General features: G+C 37.7%; 1 protein-coding gene across 1 annotated transcript; it reads left to right on the forward strand.

Moving 5' to 3' along the window:
* On the forward strand, positions 1–16,840 carry IL13RA1 (interleukin 13 receptor subunit alpha 1). Its single transcript, XM_035541319.2, has 10 exons — positions 1–237; positions 3,725–3,882; positions 5,722–5,857; positions 7,059–7,179; positions 9,418–9,602; positions 10,003–10,154; positions 11,381–11,513; positions 11,920–12,016; positions 12,511–12,595; positions 13,997–16,840. The coding sequence occupies exons 1-10, from the start codon at positions 150–152 to the stop codon at positions 14,114–14,116; spliced, it is 1,275 nt and encodes a 424-aa protein (XP_035397212.1). The 5' UTR covers positions 1–149; the 3' UTR covers positions 14,117–16,840.
* Positions 16,841–20,396: the final 3,556 nt, after the last annotated feature.

A 20,396-nucleotide genomic window follows, 5' to 3' on the forward strand; every position in this document is an offset into this window, starting at 1 on the left:
GGGGCTGCCGCCACCGCCCTGCCGAGGCCGCTCCCCGCTCGGCTCGGGTTACCTGGGCGGGCCGCGCCGCGGCTCTTCCCGTCTGGCCCGGCCCCCGCTACGGGAAGTGGGAGTCAGGGGAGCGCTCGGACGGCCGGGACGGGGGAGCCATGGATCCCGCCGGTCCCTTCGGAGCTGCGCTGCGGGGCCGGCTGCTCCTCGCCGTCTGCTGGGCGGTGGCAGCGGTGGCGGCGGCAGGTGAGGAGCGGGTCGGGCTGGGGTGGGGGGGGTGGGTGGCGGTGGGACCCCCGGCCGGCTGCGAGCAGCCCGCCGGGCTCGCTCCGTTCCGCTGCCGGCTCTGCTGCCGGCACCGCCGCTTCGCCGCCGGGCGCTTCGCCCGCGGGGCCGGGGCCGAGGTGGCCTCGCTGCCGGCCCCAGCCCGTAACCGGCTCGGGGGCCCCGCGGGGCGAAGCGCCCGGCGGCGAAGCGGCGGTGCCGGCAGCGCCGTGCGGGGATCTGCCCCTGCCGAGCGGCTGCGGGGCTGGCGCGGGCGGCCGGGCCGGCCCGGAGACGTTCGTGTCCACGTACCGAAGCCCAGTGCTTTCGTTTCGTGGTGGAGATCGCCTAAGCTTTGGCGAGATCAGTACTCGGAGCGTCCTCGGCGTCTTACGAGACAGGGCAAAGGGGATGCGTACAACTCCGCTCTTCTTCCTCTGTAAGGCAGCGTTTGACAGGGGCGGCGAATACCTTTTAAACTCTGTCTTCGGTTCCCGGGGCTGTCTCTGTCTTAAATATCCAAGCAGAAGCCCACCGCCTTCTCCGTGCGTGTGTCTTGAGGCAGATTCCTGGAAATCAGGAAGGCTGTCGCTGACAGCACTGAAGGAGCTGGGTTTGTTGTTTACTGGAGCTCTGTGTACAAACAATTTCCCTTACTGTACGCTTTGTACCTTGAGTTTGCCATTAGTTTTGGTTTCCTCGCTTTTGGAAGCACGACGATTTAGTAGTAGGAAAAGAAGAGTGAATGCGTGAGAGGGTTTAATAGGAAATGGGGGATGAAGCCTTGCTCTATCTTAGCCGCTGTTAATGCACCACCACAGTAACAAACGTTAAAGAATTGCTATTTTTTTAACTGGCTGTCATTCAATTTTATAGGGTGAAATCAATCTTAAGAAAACATAGGAGAACAAAATGCAAGTAGAAAGTATTTTATGATATTTTACAGTACTTCGTACAAACCATTCATTGATGTTTCCATCTTATCGCTCTTTAAAATAAGACGTTTCATTTCTTTTTTTTTTTTTAAATGCGGGATTGTTTCTGCTAATCTCTGCTACAGTTACTGCCATGCTTTTTCAGAAACCATTACCGTGTTGTTGTTTTTTTTAAGAGTGAAATAATAATGTCCTTCATATGTTTTATAATTTGTCTTTGAGATATTTTCCTGAAGTGCTGTACCAATGAGATTTTAATAGCAAAAGTATTAGACTGTATGTATATCTTCATATTTAAAAAAAATGGGACTGGCCAAGCCTATGAATAAAAGAAAACTTTCATCTGAATATAACATTAATCTACACAATTCTTAAACTTGTCCTTTAACCTAAAACTTTTCAGATTTATACTTTTTTATGCTAATGTGATTTATTCATTTATTTATAAATCTTGAATATTCACAGTTCTTCCTTTGGGCAGTTAGAAATCATTACTTCTCGTCAGACACATTAAAAGGAAATGTGCAGAACTTCAGAATGTCAGTCAGAGAGAAAACTATATATTTTTTAATGATTTGTGGCTTTTGTAGGTAGTAACAAAAAAGTTGATCATAAGAAGAGAATGTTTGGAGCTATGTAGTTATTATGAATAAATATGTGCTGTTTTGTTTGGTTTTCGTTTGTTTGTTTGTTTACATGTTTTAAAGGACTTGGGCAAGAAACACTCAGTACTTGCAAAGTCAGGCCCTGATGCTGTTCACTAGAGAGTTTGCTAGTGGAACAGATAATAGGTAAAGATGTTCTGGCTAGCTGGCTAGGTTTAGTTTTCAAAGAGGAGGCTATTTTTGTAAGTTCACTGGCTCTGAAGAGCTACATGTTCTCTTCTTTGCTTCTGTGGTCAGCATTTAAAAACAAAAAATCCTGTAAGTTTCAAGCATTCAGAAAAGCTAGGAATAGTAAGACTAAATGAGCAAATCCTAATAACTATTCTCGTTTGTTTGTGAACGTAGTCACACGCATACATGGACACACAAATGGTGATAGCGTCTGATCTCTGCTATTGCCTGTTCTTTAGCTACGTCTATGAAACCTCCAAGTGTTTCATGGATTTTCTTCAAGTTTTAGCAGCTCTGGCTCCAGGGAATGCAAGATAATTGTGTCACAGACACTTAGGAAAAAATCTTGCTGAAAGAACCTTTTTCGCCTTTTCATCCATCTTCTTCCTTGTGCTAGCAGAAGCCAATGTGGTGGCACAGTGAACTGGATGGGAGATTGCATCTCGGTGTAACTATTTGCTGTTTCCATACACACTTTCCCAAAAGTTGGAGGGGTTTTGAGACAGGTTTCCTGGGATGAGCAAGACCTGCAGTGCTGTTGATATCAATTGGGAGTATTTATGAAATTGCTACATTACAGGGATACTCTCTTTCCACAGACAAGTGGGTGGTGGTGCTTCAGTGGTGATACTTGTAAATGCAGTCGAGAAGCAGTCTCATTTGACCTCTTAATTAATATCTTTTAATAGTACACAGAGGGAAGGGAGGGGGGAAGCTTAATCACTTTCAATTTCTTAGGGAATTACCAATTGCGAACTTTCTCTAGAATTTGACTTAGACTCATACTTTAATCTTTCATGGCAATTTTCTACTTTCTGTCTCATTTCTATTCTTTCTTTTCTAATCTGACCTTCGAGCTGTCTGACTGGATATTGAGTAGACTGTGACTCAGTGCACAAATGTGAGGAAGGTTCAAGGCACAAATGGATTTATCCCAGCAAGTATTTCTGAGTCATGGCTCTTCCTCGGCTTCTGTCTTGTTTTTGGGGAGGTGAAAAAAATTACCAGTGAAGTGTGCCAGCAGTAAATTACTGTTTTTTCTCACGCTGATTTTGCTCACTGTGCATGAGCATAGCATTAAAAGTTTAATAGGTGAGTAATTGAAAAAGTATTGTGGTTTTTTGGTTGTTTTTCTAATATTCTCGTTTTTGCTTATATTGGGCTAAATCGCGGTTGTATCTTACAACTGCTACTTGTGAGTTTTGTTGTTTGTCTTTTGTAAAGTGCTTTCTAAAACTGTATCGAAGGCTAATTACTAGTAGAATAAAGCATTAACTGCTTCTCATAATTTAAATGTATTTACTAAAAAAATGTATTTACTAAAAATTGGCATGAATGATGCAAACTCACAGCAAGAAAGAACTGAAAAACAAGGGCATTTAGATTCATCTTCCCTCTGCCAACATAAATTTCATTACCACAAGCACTATATTGTTGCATGCTGCAATTTCCTATAAAATGTTAAAACGTGTTTTTTGGGTGTGTTTCTTATAATTATTTAAATAATTAATGGACTCTATTAGTTGGAAGAGTACAAACACTTTGGACAGTAACTTATCTGATAGCAAGTAGGAACAGACAGAGTTGAGAATTCATTTGTGTTCTTTCCATTTGGAGAGTTAAAAAAAAAAAAAATCTATCAGTGATGAAATGTGGACCAACAGGATTGTTATACTGACAATTTCTCCTTTCTTTTAGGAGCAAAAGTTCTTCCACCTCCATCCAACTTAAATTATTCATTTATCCAAATCTGTACATTGAACTGGACGTGGAATCCCCCAGAGAACATCAGCAGTAGCTGTGACCTGGAATATTCCAGTGACATAGTGATTGATGAGGTCCCTCAGGACCAAAGAGTAAGTTCCTCATGTCTTGAAGCTGTGCTGTGCTCCAGTGAATATAATATTGTGATAAAACTGTGTGCGTATATGTTTATATACATATTATATATATATATATATATATATATATATATAAAAAATATAGTTTTAATATAACCCTTAATTCTCGTCATGGGATCAAAACCTCAAAAATGAGTCATACCAGCATGTGGAATATGGAGACTAGAAAAAACTCTCTGCCGCTCTCTGATAATCGAGCTACGACTGATAATGCAGAAGTACAATAATAATAATGTGAAAAGAATTGTTTCCATCTTTTGGTTTTTACAGCCTTTCAGGAAAATACACAATATACACACACAGAGCAGCCTACATGTATAAGATGTAAATGTGAATTTGCAAAGGCCAACCTGCTTCACTATGAGCTCAATTCAAGAAAGAGGTTTGCACGTTAATCTTGGTGCAATTGTGATTTGACTGTTTAGAGGCTTTTGGAAGTAATGCCAAGTATTAACGTATTCCCACGTTTGCTCTATCCCAGCACCTGTGCTTACATTTATTCCTGGGTGTTGTGTTAGGAATATGACATGGAACAAATTTTTTTTCCTGAAAAAGAAACTGTGCCTCTAAGGATGCCTCCTGAAATAGTCCTTTGTTGTTGAGCACTTCTTGTAGTTTTATGGCCCAATATAATGGCCTCTTCACTGTGACTGCTGTATTCTTTCTGATAGCTACGGGATATGCTGGACTTGAAGTAAGACTGCAGTTTCACAAACAGTTGAGCAGATTTAATGGCTGGACACTGCTAAAAGGGTGATATTTCATTTTTGACATCCCCTCCTCTAATGATCTTCATCAGACCTTTATATGAGCCAGTTGAACTTGCCAACTCAGCAGAAACCTGTTTACCTCTTTAATAGGTTCATTAACAAGTTGAAAGTCTGCTTGGTTTATAAGTGGAATGAATTTGTAGAAAGGTTTACCAAATGTTAAGGTCAGCAGCAGTGAAAGAGCTGTTAGACAGTTTCATGTAACAGGATAAACGAGAGTGTGTTTTGTCTTGTTGTTGTCTTGCATTACAGTTGGTAGAATGTAGTTTGTTAATAGCTGTTAGATTTCCTTGCGCTTTCATTAGTGCCAATATTATTATTTCTATACACACAATGCATAAGAGTGGTTATACCATTCTTTGATCATAACATTTTTTTTTTCTATCTTGTTTCCAGTCAAGTAAAAGGCATCACCCTAGCCAAAAATGATCAAGAAAGTGCATGAGAAAAGGTTTAGCCTTTTGCTTGCACAAACACATACTTTTTTGCAAAAATAGAAGCTCGTGGACCTCTTGGTCCTGCTGTGATGTCACTGTACTTAATAACCATTTGTGGATTTTTTTTTTCTTTGCTTCTATATCCTTGTAGACTCTTTTTATTATTTCAGATGTTCTTTCTGTATGTGTGCACATGTGAATGTGCAGTGTGAAGGTTAAATCTGTAAGCTTTTTTTCGTATAACTGTAGTATAACCAGGTGTATTTTGCATTACCCATGCAGACTTACTCTAGGACCATTCTCCTCCACCTTATACTAGTTCCTTGGTCTCTCACTCCAGTTAGTAATAAATACCACCAATAGCCACAAAGAGAGGTTTTCCTTTGGTGACTTCTGAGCATGCCTGATAAGGAAAAAGAAAAGTTAAGTGACACTGAGACTTCCATGTTATCAGACGTTCATTTCGTTTGCCTTTGAATTGCAGCTTTTTGATGGACTCTAATGTATTTTTATTTTAACAGTAATTTCCATGTATTTGATACGATATACCAAATGCTATGGTTTTCTTTTTCCCCATCTAAACCTAGCAGTGGAGTAAGAGTCTCTTTCGCGTGACGGATACGTTCCTGAATGAGGAAATGCGTTTCAAAGTGAGAAGTGAATGTAAGCATGATAATGCCAGTGAACCAAGCCGATGGGTGGAGACTTCTGTTCTACCAAAAGGTAACGTGCAAAAAGGCAAGACTTGAGACAGACATGCCTCTCTTGGACTGAGGAGATGTAGTTTTATCTGTGCTATTTTAACAAAATATCTTAGAACTATATCAGAGTAAAATGTCTCAGAGATACCAGAGGCAATGGAAAGGTCAGTTGACAAAGCTTTGTAAAATGACTTTGGTACGTTTAAACCAAAGTATTCCTCTGACACTTAAAATGTTACTGGCAAGCTTTTAAAATCTCAGTGCACTTCCAAGACATCCTGATTCCCATCACTAATCTTCTTTCTGCCATCCCGTGGTTGTGAGATGAGAGAACTTATGTTGATTGTCTGCTGACTTATCACTAAAATCTAAATATATTTTCTATGATTTCTCTATACAAGCAAGACTACTTAAACTACATTTGTAAACGTTGGAGGGATGAATCTAGCAAATTTAACAAGTCTGTGAATAAAAAAGGCACTTAATTACAGAAAGGTTCTCTCTTTTTCGAAAGGTAGCTGAGTGAATAGTAAAATGAGTAGAGAAAAATATTTTCTGTTTCTTGTTGTCCAGGAATGAAGGCTACATAGCAAAAGTTATGAAGCAGGCACTAAACAAAATTGTGTTTTGATTTTATGTTCTATAACTTGTGTTTTCAATATGTTGAAGAAGTCAAATGTCTAGAGGTATATGGGTGTCAATTAAAAATTCAACTTAACCACAGTATTGCTTTTGTCCTTATTTAAGAGCTACAGGTATTTCCGTATTTAGAATACTGGGAAGCCAATACTTTGTCTGGAGAAGATAACTATAATTAAATGCTATTTTTATGGAGATGTCTGTAATAACTATAACAAAGCTTAGCACTGTCCCTATAAGTGGTAATTACTTTAATTCTTTTTTAAAGTATCAGTAGTTTAATAGAAACAAAATATTGTTTCTGACTCACCCCTTGTGCTTAGTGTCAGATGACTGAGTAGTAATTCAGACATCGTGGAAACTTTGAGATTCAGTGTTACATTAAGCTGACATTTAGAAGCTGTCCTGGTGAGATTTCAATAAACAACTGGATTTATAGCGCTGAGACTGCAGGCTTGAGAGGTAACCCATCTTTGCCTTTCGAGCATCTTTAGTTACGTAAAAAGGCATGTTTTACTTTTGGAAACTGAGATAAGAATTTGCTGGCAAAATAAATGTTGACATCTTTCAATTTTCTTTTGTAGGTATTCCAGGGACTGCTGCTGTTGGTTTGAACTGTGTTTGGCACAATTTGGAGTACATGGTTTGTAAGTGGCATCCTGGAGAGAATGCAAGTAGTGATACCAATTATACTTTATTCTACTGGTTAGTATTAAGTTTTTGTTGCCAACCCTGTTAGTGTTAATCTGTAGTTTTACATTACTTTTGTTTTACTACTTTATTTCCTGTTGCTTTGAAAGATTCCAAAAGCACTGCATACAAGTTAGTGTTGGGTCCTGTCCAACAGAAAATTTAGCAACTGAAGAAGTTGCCACTACTGAGTCTGTTTGGGAAGCTGATATGTTTATTATGTGAAGGATTTGCTGCTTCTGTAGTTATTTTTAAAAATAACTGCTATTTCTTTTCTATTTTTTTCTAATTGTGGATTCAAACAAGGAAAAAGAAGAACTGCACTAGAACAGTATATTCATTCCTTTCTTTAAAGCCCAATAAGCATGGGCCATTTAAGTCAGAATCACTCACTAATGCATATATCATCTCTTAAATCATTGGAAAATGGCATGGAAGCATTAACATCTAGTAGTTTTGTTTGTATATTCTATGTCATAAATAACTGATTTGCAATGAAAGTAATGAACATCTTTTTATCATCATCCATGCTTGCAAGCTGACTGCCATAAATAGACTCTTGTTCCAAAGGAACAGAGTTGTGGTGTGAGCAAAAACTTGGCAGCAAGATCTGTGCGCACTAATCTATGCATACTTCTGCATGTTGATGGGGCTTGTGAAATGCCAGGTTGTATTAGTTTCTGTAGAAATATTGAAATTTTATTTTTGTAAGTCCCTTGTAGTTTTTAAATCAGCTTTGTGTCTTATCTGAATGGACTAAATAAGTCTTTCCCTCTTCAGTGTCAGTCTCACAGACTGTTCTATTTAATGCAATTTGACAGCAAACAGCAGAAAACTTCCTGTGTTAGTTAAATGCTTGGAGGACTGTTCTCTAATGGTCTAATCTGTTACTCACAGGAGGCTTTTTTGTTCAGTAAAAATGAGGAGTTGAAGACCTGAATTTGTAGGTATATGGATACTTACTGGAATAATGCTTTAGATGAGAACTAAATGCTTCAGTCTTACCCCTTAATACAAAAGATGTAGCTGCAGCGACATCAGAGTGATTTGATTACTGCTGCTTAACTGAATTTATGGCAAAAATAATTGAAAGTCAAACACCTTTTCTCCATTTCAGTCCAACGTTTTGCTTAACAAAAAGAAAAATATACTTTAAAATTTTTAGGCTGAAAACTAAGGAAACACTTGATTTTTGGACTGAAAGATGCTTTTTCTATAATGCAGGAGAGGTCAGGGGTTTTTTTGTTTGTTTGTTTTTTACTAAGAAATGACTGAAAAATGACCTGAAAAAATACTGCTTAGTTTTGTTTTATTTTATGTTATTTTTCTTTAACGTTTTCTTCTAAAATGTATCTCTTCATCCGAAGTGAATGTGATTATAACACTCGCATAGAACTAACAAATCCTGACCGTGCATAGGAATAATTGCTGAAAAGGAGACTTACTAGAGCAGGTTGATGTCCCTACATAGTGCTGTCTGCTCTGAATGCCTCTCGTCTTCATCAGACCTGGATTAGAGAGATGAGAAGGACAGATACAAAAGGGGGCTTAAAAATAGGACAGGCAGTTTTGGCTTTGGCATCCCCTTTATAGAGCGATGTGAAATAGGGGAACTTTACTCCTATTGTGCTCCTAAATGGAGCCCTGGTTACTGATTTGAGAGATCGATTCCCTAATTTTCTACAGAGGAAAAGCTACTGGAATATTTACAGTGGAACTTAGGGAAGACAGAAACAAGGAAGAAGGTAGACATAGCTTCTCTGTTATTGGAAGTGAATACTGACATTTTGAAAAGCAAATGAATGCAGCAGGTGAAATTCAACCATCGGAAGCAAGAGCAGCAATACCTAAGGCATTGCTAAAGGATGTTGGTGAATTCATCCTGTCACAAGTGGAATTCTGTTGATGGGAAGTGATCCAGATTGGTTTGATTTTTTATTTTTTTTCCTTGAAGTTGTTTTCCCACAGGGAAAATGTGAACTCAAGCTGAAAGCAACCGTTATCTTTGCTTGGATATATAAACACTGTGACCTGCCTCTCTTTCTGATATTGGACACTTTATGAAAATAATATTCTTCCTAAAGCTTGATGTAAACGAGAAGCATCTTACTTTGTTTAGCTTTAATTTTATAAATGTTATAGTACAATATAAGATCAGTCTTTAGAATTCATAACAGGTTTAAAAATAAGCTTACTCCCTACTATCCTATTTTTTGAACTTCTTTAAAAAAATATATATTTTTATTCCTATAGGTTTGATGGTTTGAAAAATCCTAAGAAATGCAAAAACTATTCTATGAGCCAAGGCAGCTTTGAATGCACATTCAGTCTTACCTTCCCAAGGTTTACCAATACTTACCCAGCTATCAGTATTTTGATTAGAGATGATTCAGAAGAAATTAGGCCTGTGTGTGCAAGTAAAAATCCTACCACCCTTGGTAAGTTTAATGCCACATAGCGCAAAAAAAAAAAAAAAAAGTGGGGGTGGGGAATGAAGCTTGCTGGTATATCAATGTGCTTGAGAAGCTTGCCACTTGCAAGTTGTGGATCAGACAACATGGTATGTTCTCTTCTACTGACCTTTTGATTTAGAAATTATGTAGATAATCTATAGGGTTTTTTGGGAGGTGGGTGTTTTGTTGATGTCATTTTTTTTTAGCTCTTTTCTACTCCTACTGTTCCATTGTTTTTATTCCTTCTTTTTTTATTTTTTTTGGTGCTAGCTTTTTTCCTCTTTCTGTTGCTAAACTGTGTATGCATAATATGCAATACAGGACTTCTAACCACATTTGTAACCAGTGAAATATAATTTTTAATTATTTCTATTTTATATTTCAGTAAAACCTGCTACACCAAAAATAGTTGAAGTATCATATGTTAATGGTGGAATATATCTACAGTGGAGTGAATCAGACACCTTTCCAGCAAACTGTCTCTATTATGAATTGAGATATCATAATGGTGATCTGACCATTGCTCAGACAATTCGAGTAAGTTTTCATTACTTACAGTTAACATTTTTTTTTCTTGTGCATCTTCTATAATTTGTATTGATGTTCATAGTAAATGTGCTGTTTGAAAATGAATGATTGCATATACTGCATGTGAATGTGTCTGTCTGTTGTACTAGCTGAAAGTGTTGTGTGGATTGAATAGGTTTTTTTCCATATGATAGTTTTCTGGTAGTAATATCTATCCAACCTAATCCGTGTTTGTCTTCCAAATCTTTTCCATCTATTGTGGCAAAGCAATAAAATGTAAAGAGTCTCCAATAAAGAAGTATTTATTAAACCAAATAGCACTTACCTGGGAATATACTGCCGTGTGTATAACCTGTTTACTTCTCTTTGGTATGGAACTTTGGTCTGTTCTTGTTTTATTTGCATGCTATTGGTCTGCTCTCTGTCAGATGACTGACTTGTCCTTGGATGACATGACTCGAATACCATAAAGCGAAATTAGTTGCTGATGCACAGAAAGTGATACAGAAAGTCAAGGGGATGAAAAGACTGAGGGTAGGAGGCAGGGGTGGGGAAAAAAAAAGTGTGTACTCTTAGATATGCCAATTTTGACATACATGTAAAAAAACATTGGCTTTACTGTCTGGATGTACTCATGCCTGAATATGCGTAATCAGCCTGACTGCTGTCTGATCAGAATGGTAAACAATATGGTAAATTTAAAAGAAAAGTGTCAGTCTTCTCCTGCAGAGCTTCTAGTTGTATGTACTACCTAAAATGTAGCAAACCTGAATTACATCAACATTCAGAAAACTGGCCTCTTGGATCAAAAATAAGTGAAGTTCCATCTTAGCCGTCTGTAGAGGCATCACAGAAAACTTTTGTATGGTCAGAATTAGATCAACATTGTTACCCTGACTGAGGGAGGGGAAGGCAGTGTAAATCACAGATGTTTCTCAAAAACAAAACAAAAAGCTCTGCTCCAGACATAGTCTTTAATCATTTATGCCAAATGATGTATAATAGGTATAGCACTGAGTCAGTTCAAATCTTAGCTTTGGAATCTCTATTTAGGCAGTCTTTGCTGGTTAAATGCTATTATATCCTTTTTTTTTTTTAAGAAGTTTGGTATTTACAAATAGATCTTCTATCTAAACATTAAGAATACATTAACTACATGATGAAAATGGGCTTGTAAATGACTGAGAATATGTTAGTAATCGAACAACGTCAATAACCTTTTCTTCGTATCCTAGGTTACATCTAATCGTACGTCAATTCCTAGTGTTGATCTTAATAGCAAGTATACCTTCCAAGTAAGAGCACAACCAAAGCCTGAGTGTTACAGCAGCAAGCTCTGCAGTGAGTGGAGTGAAGAAAAGAGTATTGGTGAGAACAGTTGTTCCTTGAACTTGAACTTCATTTTTCATCTGTTAGTAATCTCATACTTTTGTCTGCTAAGTAAATGGGAGTCTAAGATCGTCTTCCTATGTACGAGCAAGGGATTTCTGTTACTACATGCATTACTACATATGTAGATGGGGTTGCCATCCATTTAACTGTGCAATAAGTTCTTTCTAGAGCTGTTGATTTTTCAGACCCAACTCTGTTTTTCATTGTCTTATCAACTGTATCTACATTATAACATCATATTTTGAAAAATGAGTTCTTGCCTACAAAAGTTAGTGTATTTGAAAAACGTTGTCTCTGAATTAATTAGAGACTTGATTTATTGTCTTTATTCCCAGAAAGCCTCCCAAGACATCCCTAAACTTCAACAATTTTTGTCTTCCAGGTCAGAATCCAGATTCTACGTTCTATTTTGTTTTAATAGTCACCATTCCATTAATAGTAGCAGTATCTACAATAGTCCTACTAGTTTACCTTAAAAGGTAGGTAATTATATTTCTTTATTGTCAATACATTATTTCTGATTAATTTTTTGACTTCCATTGTAATGCATCTCTTCTAGATAACTGCCCATGATGTTACATGTTTCAACAGTAGCTGTTTTCTGAGTAACATGCATTGAATAAGAAAAATGGCAACGCAATCATAACTTAGTCATTAGGGTTATAGACCAAATACATGCTCTGTTTCCACTTTGGTAACATTGCTTATATTTGCTTACAGTTAGATTCTTGTAGCGTGGACATTGCATCCCCCCTCTTTAAGCAATGAAATCCAAATACAAAATTAAGCAAATATATATATTTTATGGGATTAAAAAAATGGGCTACAGTTGCACGGAGGATAAAGGCTAGCCAGTGGTGTATCAAAGCTGATTCCACACATTTTCTAGACTGCACTCAGGTATTACTTTGAAATAGTGATTTTTAAATTAATATATCTTTCTTCTAAAGCTTTTCTTTTTAATTTTCTGAAGGCTTAAGATATTAATTCTTCCACCAATCCCGGACCCTAGAGAAATACTTAAGCGCATGTTTGGAGAGCAGAATGACAATCCCCAGGTTAGTACAAAGCTGTTTGGACACCTTGTCTGTTGAGCTGGAATCTGTAAGCTTCCAGTTTTCTTTTTCATACTAAAAAATAACTTAATATATGTAAGTATATCATATTCAGACTAAGTATTTACAATGGAAAGAGTTGTACTGAAACAATTACCCAAATCAGAGAGGTTTTTTTCCTTAAATTGCTTATATTTTTCTAGATATATTAATAGAATTTCATTATTCTGCTATTTCACAGCCTGCTAGGCCCTCAAGTTTGGTTTGGGTCTTTTGCAACTAAACTTTTCATGAACATTCAGGTCTTTGCTCATTCCTCATATTTATGATGCTGAATAAAGCTACTCATATTTGACTTCCAGAAACTTCCACTTTTAGCACTTCTACTTTTATCGCCATCAGTTAGCTATGAGGTAAATAAAGACATGTAATTTTTCATCGGCAAAAGAACAAAACTATAGGTATAATATAGCTGCTTCTAGCTTTGGTTGATGGAAGTCTTGTTGTGAATCCTTATTTCAGGAAACATAATACTGATTATAGAAATTCTTCTGCAGTTTTTGTGTCTGGGTTTCTAAACAGAACTAACTCAGCAGATTTAAAAAATCCTAAGGGAAGTGCACTGACAAGCCCTAATTCAAACCTGGGCATGAGGCAATGTATGTTGTTCTCTGAACACAATCCTTGTATGGAAAGGACCTTTTGACTTACCGTGGCATCTCAAAATTGATGCTACCTGTGAAACCTTTGTAGAGGATAATGGCTATCTGGGCTTATGGCACTGCATGTGTAGTGGATGTTTTCAACTGAAGTGGAGTCCAAAATACAGTAGTCCTTTCTTCTATAGGTGTATACAGAGTTCCCCTAATAGAAAGCTAGAACTGTGTGGAAAACATGGGTCTGGCCTCCTAGTTTACTACTTTTTTGGATAAATGTTGCAGCATGTGTTGATCATTGTGGGACTCAGATGGACCTCTTGGCCATTGGATCACAACTGCTGTAGTGGTTGCACTTTGTCTTACAAGTGCTTTGCCACAAGTTCTTGCCTCAGAGTGTTATCTTGACCTTCTCTATATGTTCAGGGTCTCTGAAAACTGGGCTAAGTGCATACATTTTCACTCACCTGCCTTCCTGCCTGGCCTTCACACATTAGCTGTAGTTGGGATTACTCTGTTAAGGTAGAGGCCAACCTTCAGTTCTTCTTTGTCACCAGAAAGCATAACTCTTCTGTCAGCTGGGACTAAGTTATGCCCCTGAGAAAAATGATTTCTTGCCCAGCTATCTTTGCTTTTTCACCATAATACATACTGTATGTTGTGAAACTGGTCTTACTTTTGGGGGGTTGAAAAAAAACAATACTTACTATGAAGAAATTCTGTTTAAAATGTTGTTCTTCTCTTTCAGAGCTGTGCAAAGGATGATTCTATGAATGCTTATGACAGGTTAATCAAGGAAGAAGAAATTCATTCTTTAATTTTAACAGAAACTCCAGAATCCTCTAATTCTGAAAAAGAAAACCGATAAACTCTGCTTTCCCAGTGATAGATAAGGAAAGACTTTCATTCTTGCTACTTTACCTCAGGTGACAATGTAGATGTGAAGAGGCCTGCAAGACATTCACCACCAACTCCTACCTTACGGAGTCCTTTCTGAGCCTTATTACTTTGATGCTCAGAAGATGAGTTGCTAATGTTGGCCGTTCCTCCATCTCTGCTAGAAAAATTCATCTTGGATCATTTGAGATGAATATGTACACAAATTTCATCTAACTGCATTGCAGCATCTCTTGTTCTAGCTCCAACCAGCTCTGCCTTTTTACTTGTCACTTGCACTTGTGTTTGAGCCTCACATTAGACTGTAAATGTTGGCTTTTCTTGGTTTCATTGTTTTTAGGGTTTTGCTTTGCTTTGTTATGTTTTTGGAGCAGGCACTGTGACTTTGAAGTATTTAGCTCTGTTTTGCAGCAGGTGAGACAAGACTTGCTTGCAGTAGGTGAGCTGTCTCTGTTAATACACAGAACTGTTGCCAGATAGGATGCCAGAGCAATGGGCCATTTGTGAATGGCTTATTTTGAGTGCTCCAGGGCAATTTTTTTTTCCAGAGGACATTAATGGACTGACATTCATAAGCTTGTAGTTGATGTGTTTCAGCTGTGGGCTGATCAAACCCAATAAGAGGATTGCTTTTTCTTTTAAAAACGCGTGTGAAAAGCCTCCTCACCTTACAGCTGGTATTCAGACTATTCATAGAAAAGGCTTTTATTTTTTTATTCTTTCAAGTGCCTGTTTTCAGATCTGAGGCCTTCATGAGCTTCTTGGGTTAATCACACTTTAAAATTATAAAAAGAATTCTTTACCTCTGTTGTGCAGTGGCTGATACCTCTATATTGACTGTCACCGGACTGTGATTCCGCTTTGGCCATATTGGCCTGAAAGTATCTGATTTTTAGAAGCTGAGTCATCCTGAGTCTGTCCAGCAAAATTACCAGGATGGATGCATATGTCCAAGGAGCTGTGTACAAATCGCTTAGTAAGATGCTAAACCACAGCACTGATGAATTCAATGACTTTAAGATTCATCCTTACTGCTACGCCGATGGATTTGTGGAAAGAAAATATGACAAACTTGGCCTGCTTTATCGGGGACAAATTTTATTGTTTCTGTAGTGATGATGCTTTAATTTTAGCTTCTTCTCTAGGGAATTAGCAATTGAAAAAAAAAAAAAGGTGCTTATTGGACTTCTAAAAAAATTTCTTGGATATTTGCTGCTGCAGCTTGATGACTTCTTTTTTTTAAATCATGAATTGATTTGTTTTCATGTAATGGTTTTGTTTTGAGGTTTCTTTACCCAGCAGAGTCCAATAGAAGTTTTTTGATACAACTGTGACACTTCTCTGCTCTGAGTTCTGAGCATTGGTTTCTAACTTGTGCTGCAAGGGTGTTAACAGAAGTACCTTGATCGTACTGGAGGCAGAAAGTAATGGGGAGAAAGGGATCCATGCAGATGTTTACTGTTGAGGAACTTGTTCCTCCTAGCTCCCTCAATAGCTAAGTGCTAGTTAGTCATTGAGACACAGATTCTTAGTAGACTGGGAAAAGATCTCCTCAGAGGTTCATTTGGAAACAAATTCTGTAGCCACTGAGTGTTGTAAAATTCAGCCCTCTCCTCAAACTCAATTCAATCAAAATCCTGAAATGAAATACTAATTTTTAGAACATGTTGTTCAGTGGGAAGTAGAACTAATGGAGTTTTTTTTTTAGCTATAAATTTACATTCTTTACCCTTCTATGTATTTCCTCCCTCAATAAATCCAGTTCTTTCCTCAGTCCCCACTAAACCTCTCAAATATGCAGTTTCTTCCACATCTCTTATCTACCTCTGGTTTCTGGTGGTAGAAAGGGGAGGAGAAATGTAGCAGAACTAGCAGACCACATAAGAGCTTAAATCTTTTACAAGCAGGCTAAAAGAAAAGACACTATAAAAATTGGTTAATGAGACAAAACAAGAAGTCTCAGGGATTTCAGTGAGATATAATGAAACTCAGGTTATATAAAGTCAGCTAGCAGCACTATTTGATATTCCAGAGGTAAAGGAACAGTGTGGGGGAAAGGGTTATTCATTTCCTTTATCAACTTCACTCCCACTCCACCGCAACATTCAGCAACATTCACATCACTATGGAGAGATAACTATTTCTCAAATCTACCTCATCTTGAATGTTGCTCATTGTAGATCACTAGACAAACAGAAATGTATGATTTCAATATCAGTAAGCATAACAGCTTAAAGTTTTGTGGCTTTCAGTACAGCAGTCTAGGAAGATGATCCTTGGTACTTTACCCTAAGTTCATTTGACTTTGTTTTGATGTTTATAGTAAAGCCAAAGCTTTTTTTTTTTTAAAAAAAAAAAAAAAAAAAAAAAAACACTTCATAAAGCAAAAAGAGGGAAAAACAGGTGAAGTACTAGGCCAAGAGGAAGGCTTAAATGCAAAGGATGGTTTAATCAGAATAGAAACGTTTGGGTAATACTTTGTTTTCTGAATAATAGTAATTGACACACTTCCTAAGGATGGATTTCTTGAGCCTGTGTTTCGGCATACAAAGTAACTGTTCAAGTTTATTTTAATCTTGTCTTGTTTATGGTTAGTTTTTTCTAAGTTTTGCTATCATACGTTTGCTCTTTGTTGCAGTTACTTGATTTGTAAGTTTGTTTAAGGAATGAATAAATATGTTTGAATGTTTTTCAATATGGATGCATGGCATACTCTTCTTTGGTTGAGAAAGTAAATTGAGACAGAAACGATGCCAATGGTTTAATAAGAAAGTGTTTAAGGCATGCAAAACACAGAGGGAGAAAAAAGCGTTGCATTGTCGTCTTCTCTTTCTGTGAACTCAGCCTGCACAATCAGTGGGGAATGTTGGGGCTGCCATTTTTTGGCTGGAGTAATGAAACGGAGATAGGGCTGTGCACTAGGGGGGTGGTCTTGCCCTGTGCATGCTCATTGCAACACTATTTTCTTATATTGGCATGTTTTTTTCATAATGCTGTAGTAATAAAATTCTCAAACTGAAATTTGACTGAGTGTTCTGTAACCTTCAGAGTAGTTCAAATATTTAATGTGCCTGTTAGCTGCTGAAGTAATTGAAAATGTTAGGTTGCTAACCTGATGATAGCCATTGCTTAGTTGCTTAGACCAAAATGTGTTCAAGTGCCAAATAAACACATTAGTGATGGATTATTTGATAGATTCAGTGAAAGTACATTTTGTTCCCTTCAGTTCAGTGAGCAGACACTTTTGCTATTTAACTTCACAGTTTATTCTTTAATTTTGAACAATCTGGTTTTTTATTTCTACAATTTTTATGGCAGTAATGGCCACTAATTTTAAACATTTCCCTTCAATAACCTTTCCCTATTTTAATACATCATGTTAAATAAAAAATAATTGAAGTTTTCTGTATTTGGAATGTCTAGAAAGATTAAACACTTGATTTGTTTGTGATATTTTTAATTAATTTCAATTAAGGTATGACATAGTTGAATAACTTTAAAGTAATCAGTAGATGGACACTGAGTTGTACACCAAGGTGTTTCAGTGTTTTAGTAGGTAGAAAGAACTATTCACAGTTTGGGTATTTCCATTCTCTGGAAAGTCTTCAATAAATTTAGTTCTGAATTGGCACTTCAAATGTTCAGAATTTCCATTGGAAGGGAAATGTTGATTTATTTTTCATTTAAAAAAAAAATCAGTTTTAGAGGGATTTTCCCCTCACCCCAAGAAAGAGGAGGAGGTAGGTGACTTGAAGCCCAGGTACGGTCAGGGCACAGCAAAAACCTCCCTCCTGCTCCCCCCCGCACTGTGCTCAGGCAGCTGCTGAGTGCCTGAGCTCCAGGAACGGGCAGAGTGAGGCTGGTAGGAACAAGAGGTCTGCCAGGGTTATTGAAGATTCATCTTGGTGATCCCCAAATACTTTGGTTTTGCTCGCTTGCTTTATGCTGAAACTATTCTATTGGAACAACCCCCAGTGGTTGTGCTGCCAGCTGTAGAAATGTGGCTTCTAGATAAAAATTAAAATCCAAATGCAAAACCAGATTAAGATCACTCTATTTGGACGAGTTTGCTACTAGCTATGTTGAATCATGGTGAAAAGTAAGTGACTTAAGATCACTTTGATGTAAATAAATCCACACTCTCACCACAGCAAAGCAATATCAGTTTGGGTGGGAGGGACAGGGGAGAGAAAAACTTTCTTTTGGGTCCGGAAACGGTGCCTCAGGTTTGCAGCGTGTGAGAGCTTGAAAGCTTGTTGATGCCTTCTGTGTCTTTTCTCTTTTCTCCACTTATGTTGTTAGGCTAATGAAATAATTTCTCTTTGCTTGTAAACCTTGCATATTTATCATTAAAGTATCCCAACTACAGCTCTGATGTAGTTATTTCCAAGTAGTGCTCTTAAGGTAATAACTCAGCAGTGAAAGCTGATCACTGCTGTCACTGCAGAGCTGTAAGCCAGCCAGTGTATTCTAGTAATACTCCCGGCTCCCTGTTTTGCTTTTGCCAAAGTACTGGAATTATTGTGGTGACTCTTGCACAAAGCATCTACAAAAAGATGCTTTCCAGCTAACAAGTATTTCAAGTAATCATACTCTTAGCTTATTACGTTGACGTTTTGTTTAACTTGCATTACATTCTAAAATGGTCTTGGCTAAAAGCATGAGATGGAAAGTAGACACAAAAAAGCTCATTAAACTCAGACAGTATCACTTTTTGGAACACAGAGTTTAACAAGCTAAATTGAAAGTTAGGGGCAACTTGAACCCAGAGTTAAACTAATGTCTCATATTGAAAGTAGTGCTGGCCCTACATCCTCTGTGATATAAAAACAACACAACAAACACCTGAATATGTGCTTCATCCTAAAAAAAAACTAACTGATTTGTGCAATGGGCATCTTTTCCTATTGATCTAATCAAAGACCAATTAGATCACGTGCTATCAGCTATTGCTGTCTCGGAGCTCATTGCCTGTATACAGAGCAATTCTGTAATGTCTGAATTATAAAAAGCCAGTGCTTCCTTAACGCACTTAAATATGTCATTACCACTCCTCTTTGACCTGTTTTAATGAAGCAAGTTCAAACAAATACCATTGATTTTTGGCAATGACAGTGGAAGCACTGAAATTAATTCGTATTTATCTATTTTGCCTGTTGGAACCTTTCTCGCTCCTACACGTCAAAGCCTCTTAGCCTCACTAGTTTCCTTCCTTTACACAAAATGTCAGCGTAGAAACTTTGAAAATGCCAGCTAGGTACTTTTTGAAAATGTATGAAACTGTTCAGCCCTTCAAATGTCAAGGTGTCAGCTACAGGGAACGTTATTCATGGTATGGCTATTTGGTTTTTAATTTACATCCTATCATTTTCCGGGAGAATATTCAAATGTAGATAACCCTGACTAGATTGGCAACTACTAAGGCAGAACCATTAGCTGACATTTTTCAAGAGCTGATTTTCATATAGCTATTACATTGTGCACAAGACTTTGACTTGTTTTCCTAGGAGGAATACAAGGCAGAAAAGCTGATAACACACCCATCAAAGAGAAGGGAGTCTGCCTATCTGCATGCTGGACTTCAGGGACTGTGTTTAAGCTTAGCTTGGAGCAAAAAACCTGCATCCTTGGAAAAACTGAATCATTTTATTAGGTGTGTAATATGTGTGGGGTATTTTTTTGTTTATAGGAGCTATGTAAAATGATATCGATAACCCATTTATTAAAGCTTAGGTACAGCTGGAGGAGGTCTCAGGACAACACCTGCTGTGTTCTTCTGTGCCAGAACTGAGCACTCATAGTGTCTGTTTGCTAAGTTTGTTTTTTTTGTTGTTGTTGTTGTTTTGTTGGTTTTTTTTTAATAAATTAAAAATAAAAATAAAAATCTCATGAAGGAGGCTCCCAAATATTCTGTTCTACTTATTTGCCTTAATTAGAAAACTCCCCCAGTAACTGACCTAAATTGAATTTGCTGCAAACTAAGTTGATTTCTTGTTCTTCCTGCCGTTGCCGGGGACCATGGCTGTTTAGCAGCTGTTTTTGCACTCTGATATACTGCCTTGACTTCAGTCTCTGCTTTCTCTTTTCTTTGAAAACAGCCCAAATCTTTCAAACTCATCTCCTAAATTATGTTTCTAAACATTTTGTCATTCTTACTGGTCTTCTCTATAGCTGTGTGTATTGCTTTCTAAGCAAAACTGCATCATCCCCAGAACAGCAGAACAATTACCTTATTTGTCCGTCAGTCCTTT

Source organism: Cygnus atratus, chromosome 13, assembly GCF_013377495.2.
Source record: "Cygnus atratus isolate AKBS03 ecotype Queensland, Australia chromosome 13, CAtr_DNAZoo_HiC_assembly, whole genome shotgun sequence".
Taxonomy (NCBI): domain Eukaryota; kingdom Metazoa; phylum Chordata; class Aves; order Anseriformes; family Anatidae; genus Cygnus; species Cygnus atratus.

Coding starts and splice junctions, on each gene's coding strand:
- IL13RA1 (XM_035541319.2), top strand. CDS start 150: ATGGATCCCGCCGGTCCCTTCGGAGCTGCGCTGCGGGGCCGGCTGCTC. Junction 5,858..7,058: donor GACTTCTGTTCTACCAAAAG/GTAACGTGCAAA, acceptor TTTCTTTTGTAG/GTATTCCAGGGACTGCTGCT. Junction 12,596..13,996: donor AGCAGAATGACAATCCCCAG/GTTAGTACAAAG, acceptor CTTCTCTTTCAG/AGCTGTGCAAAGGATGATTC.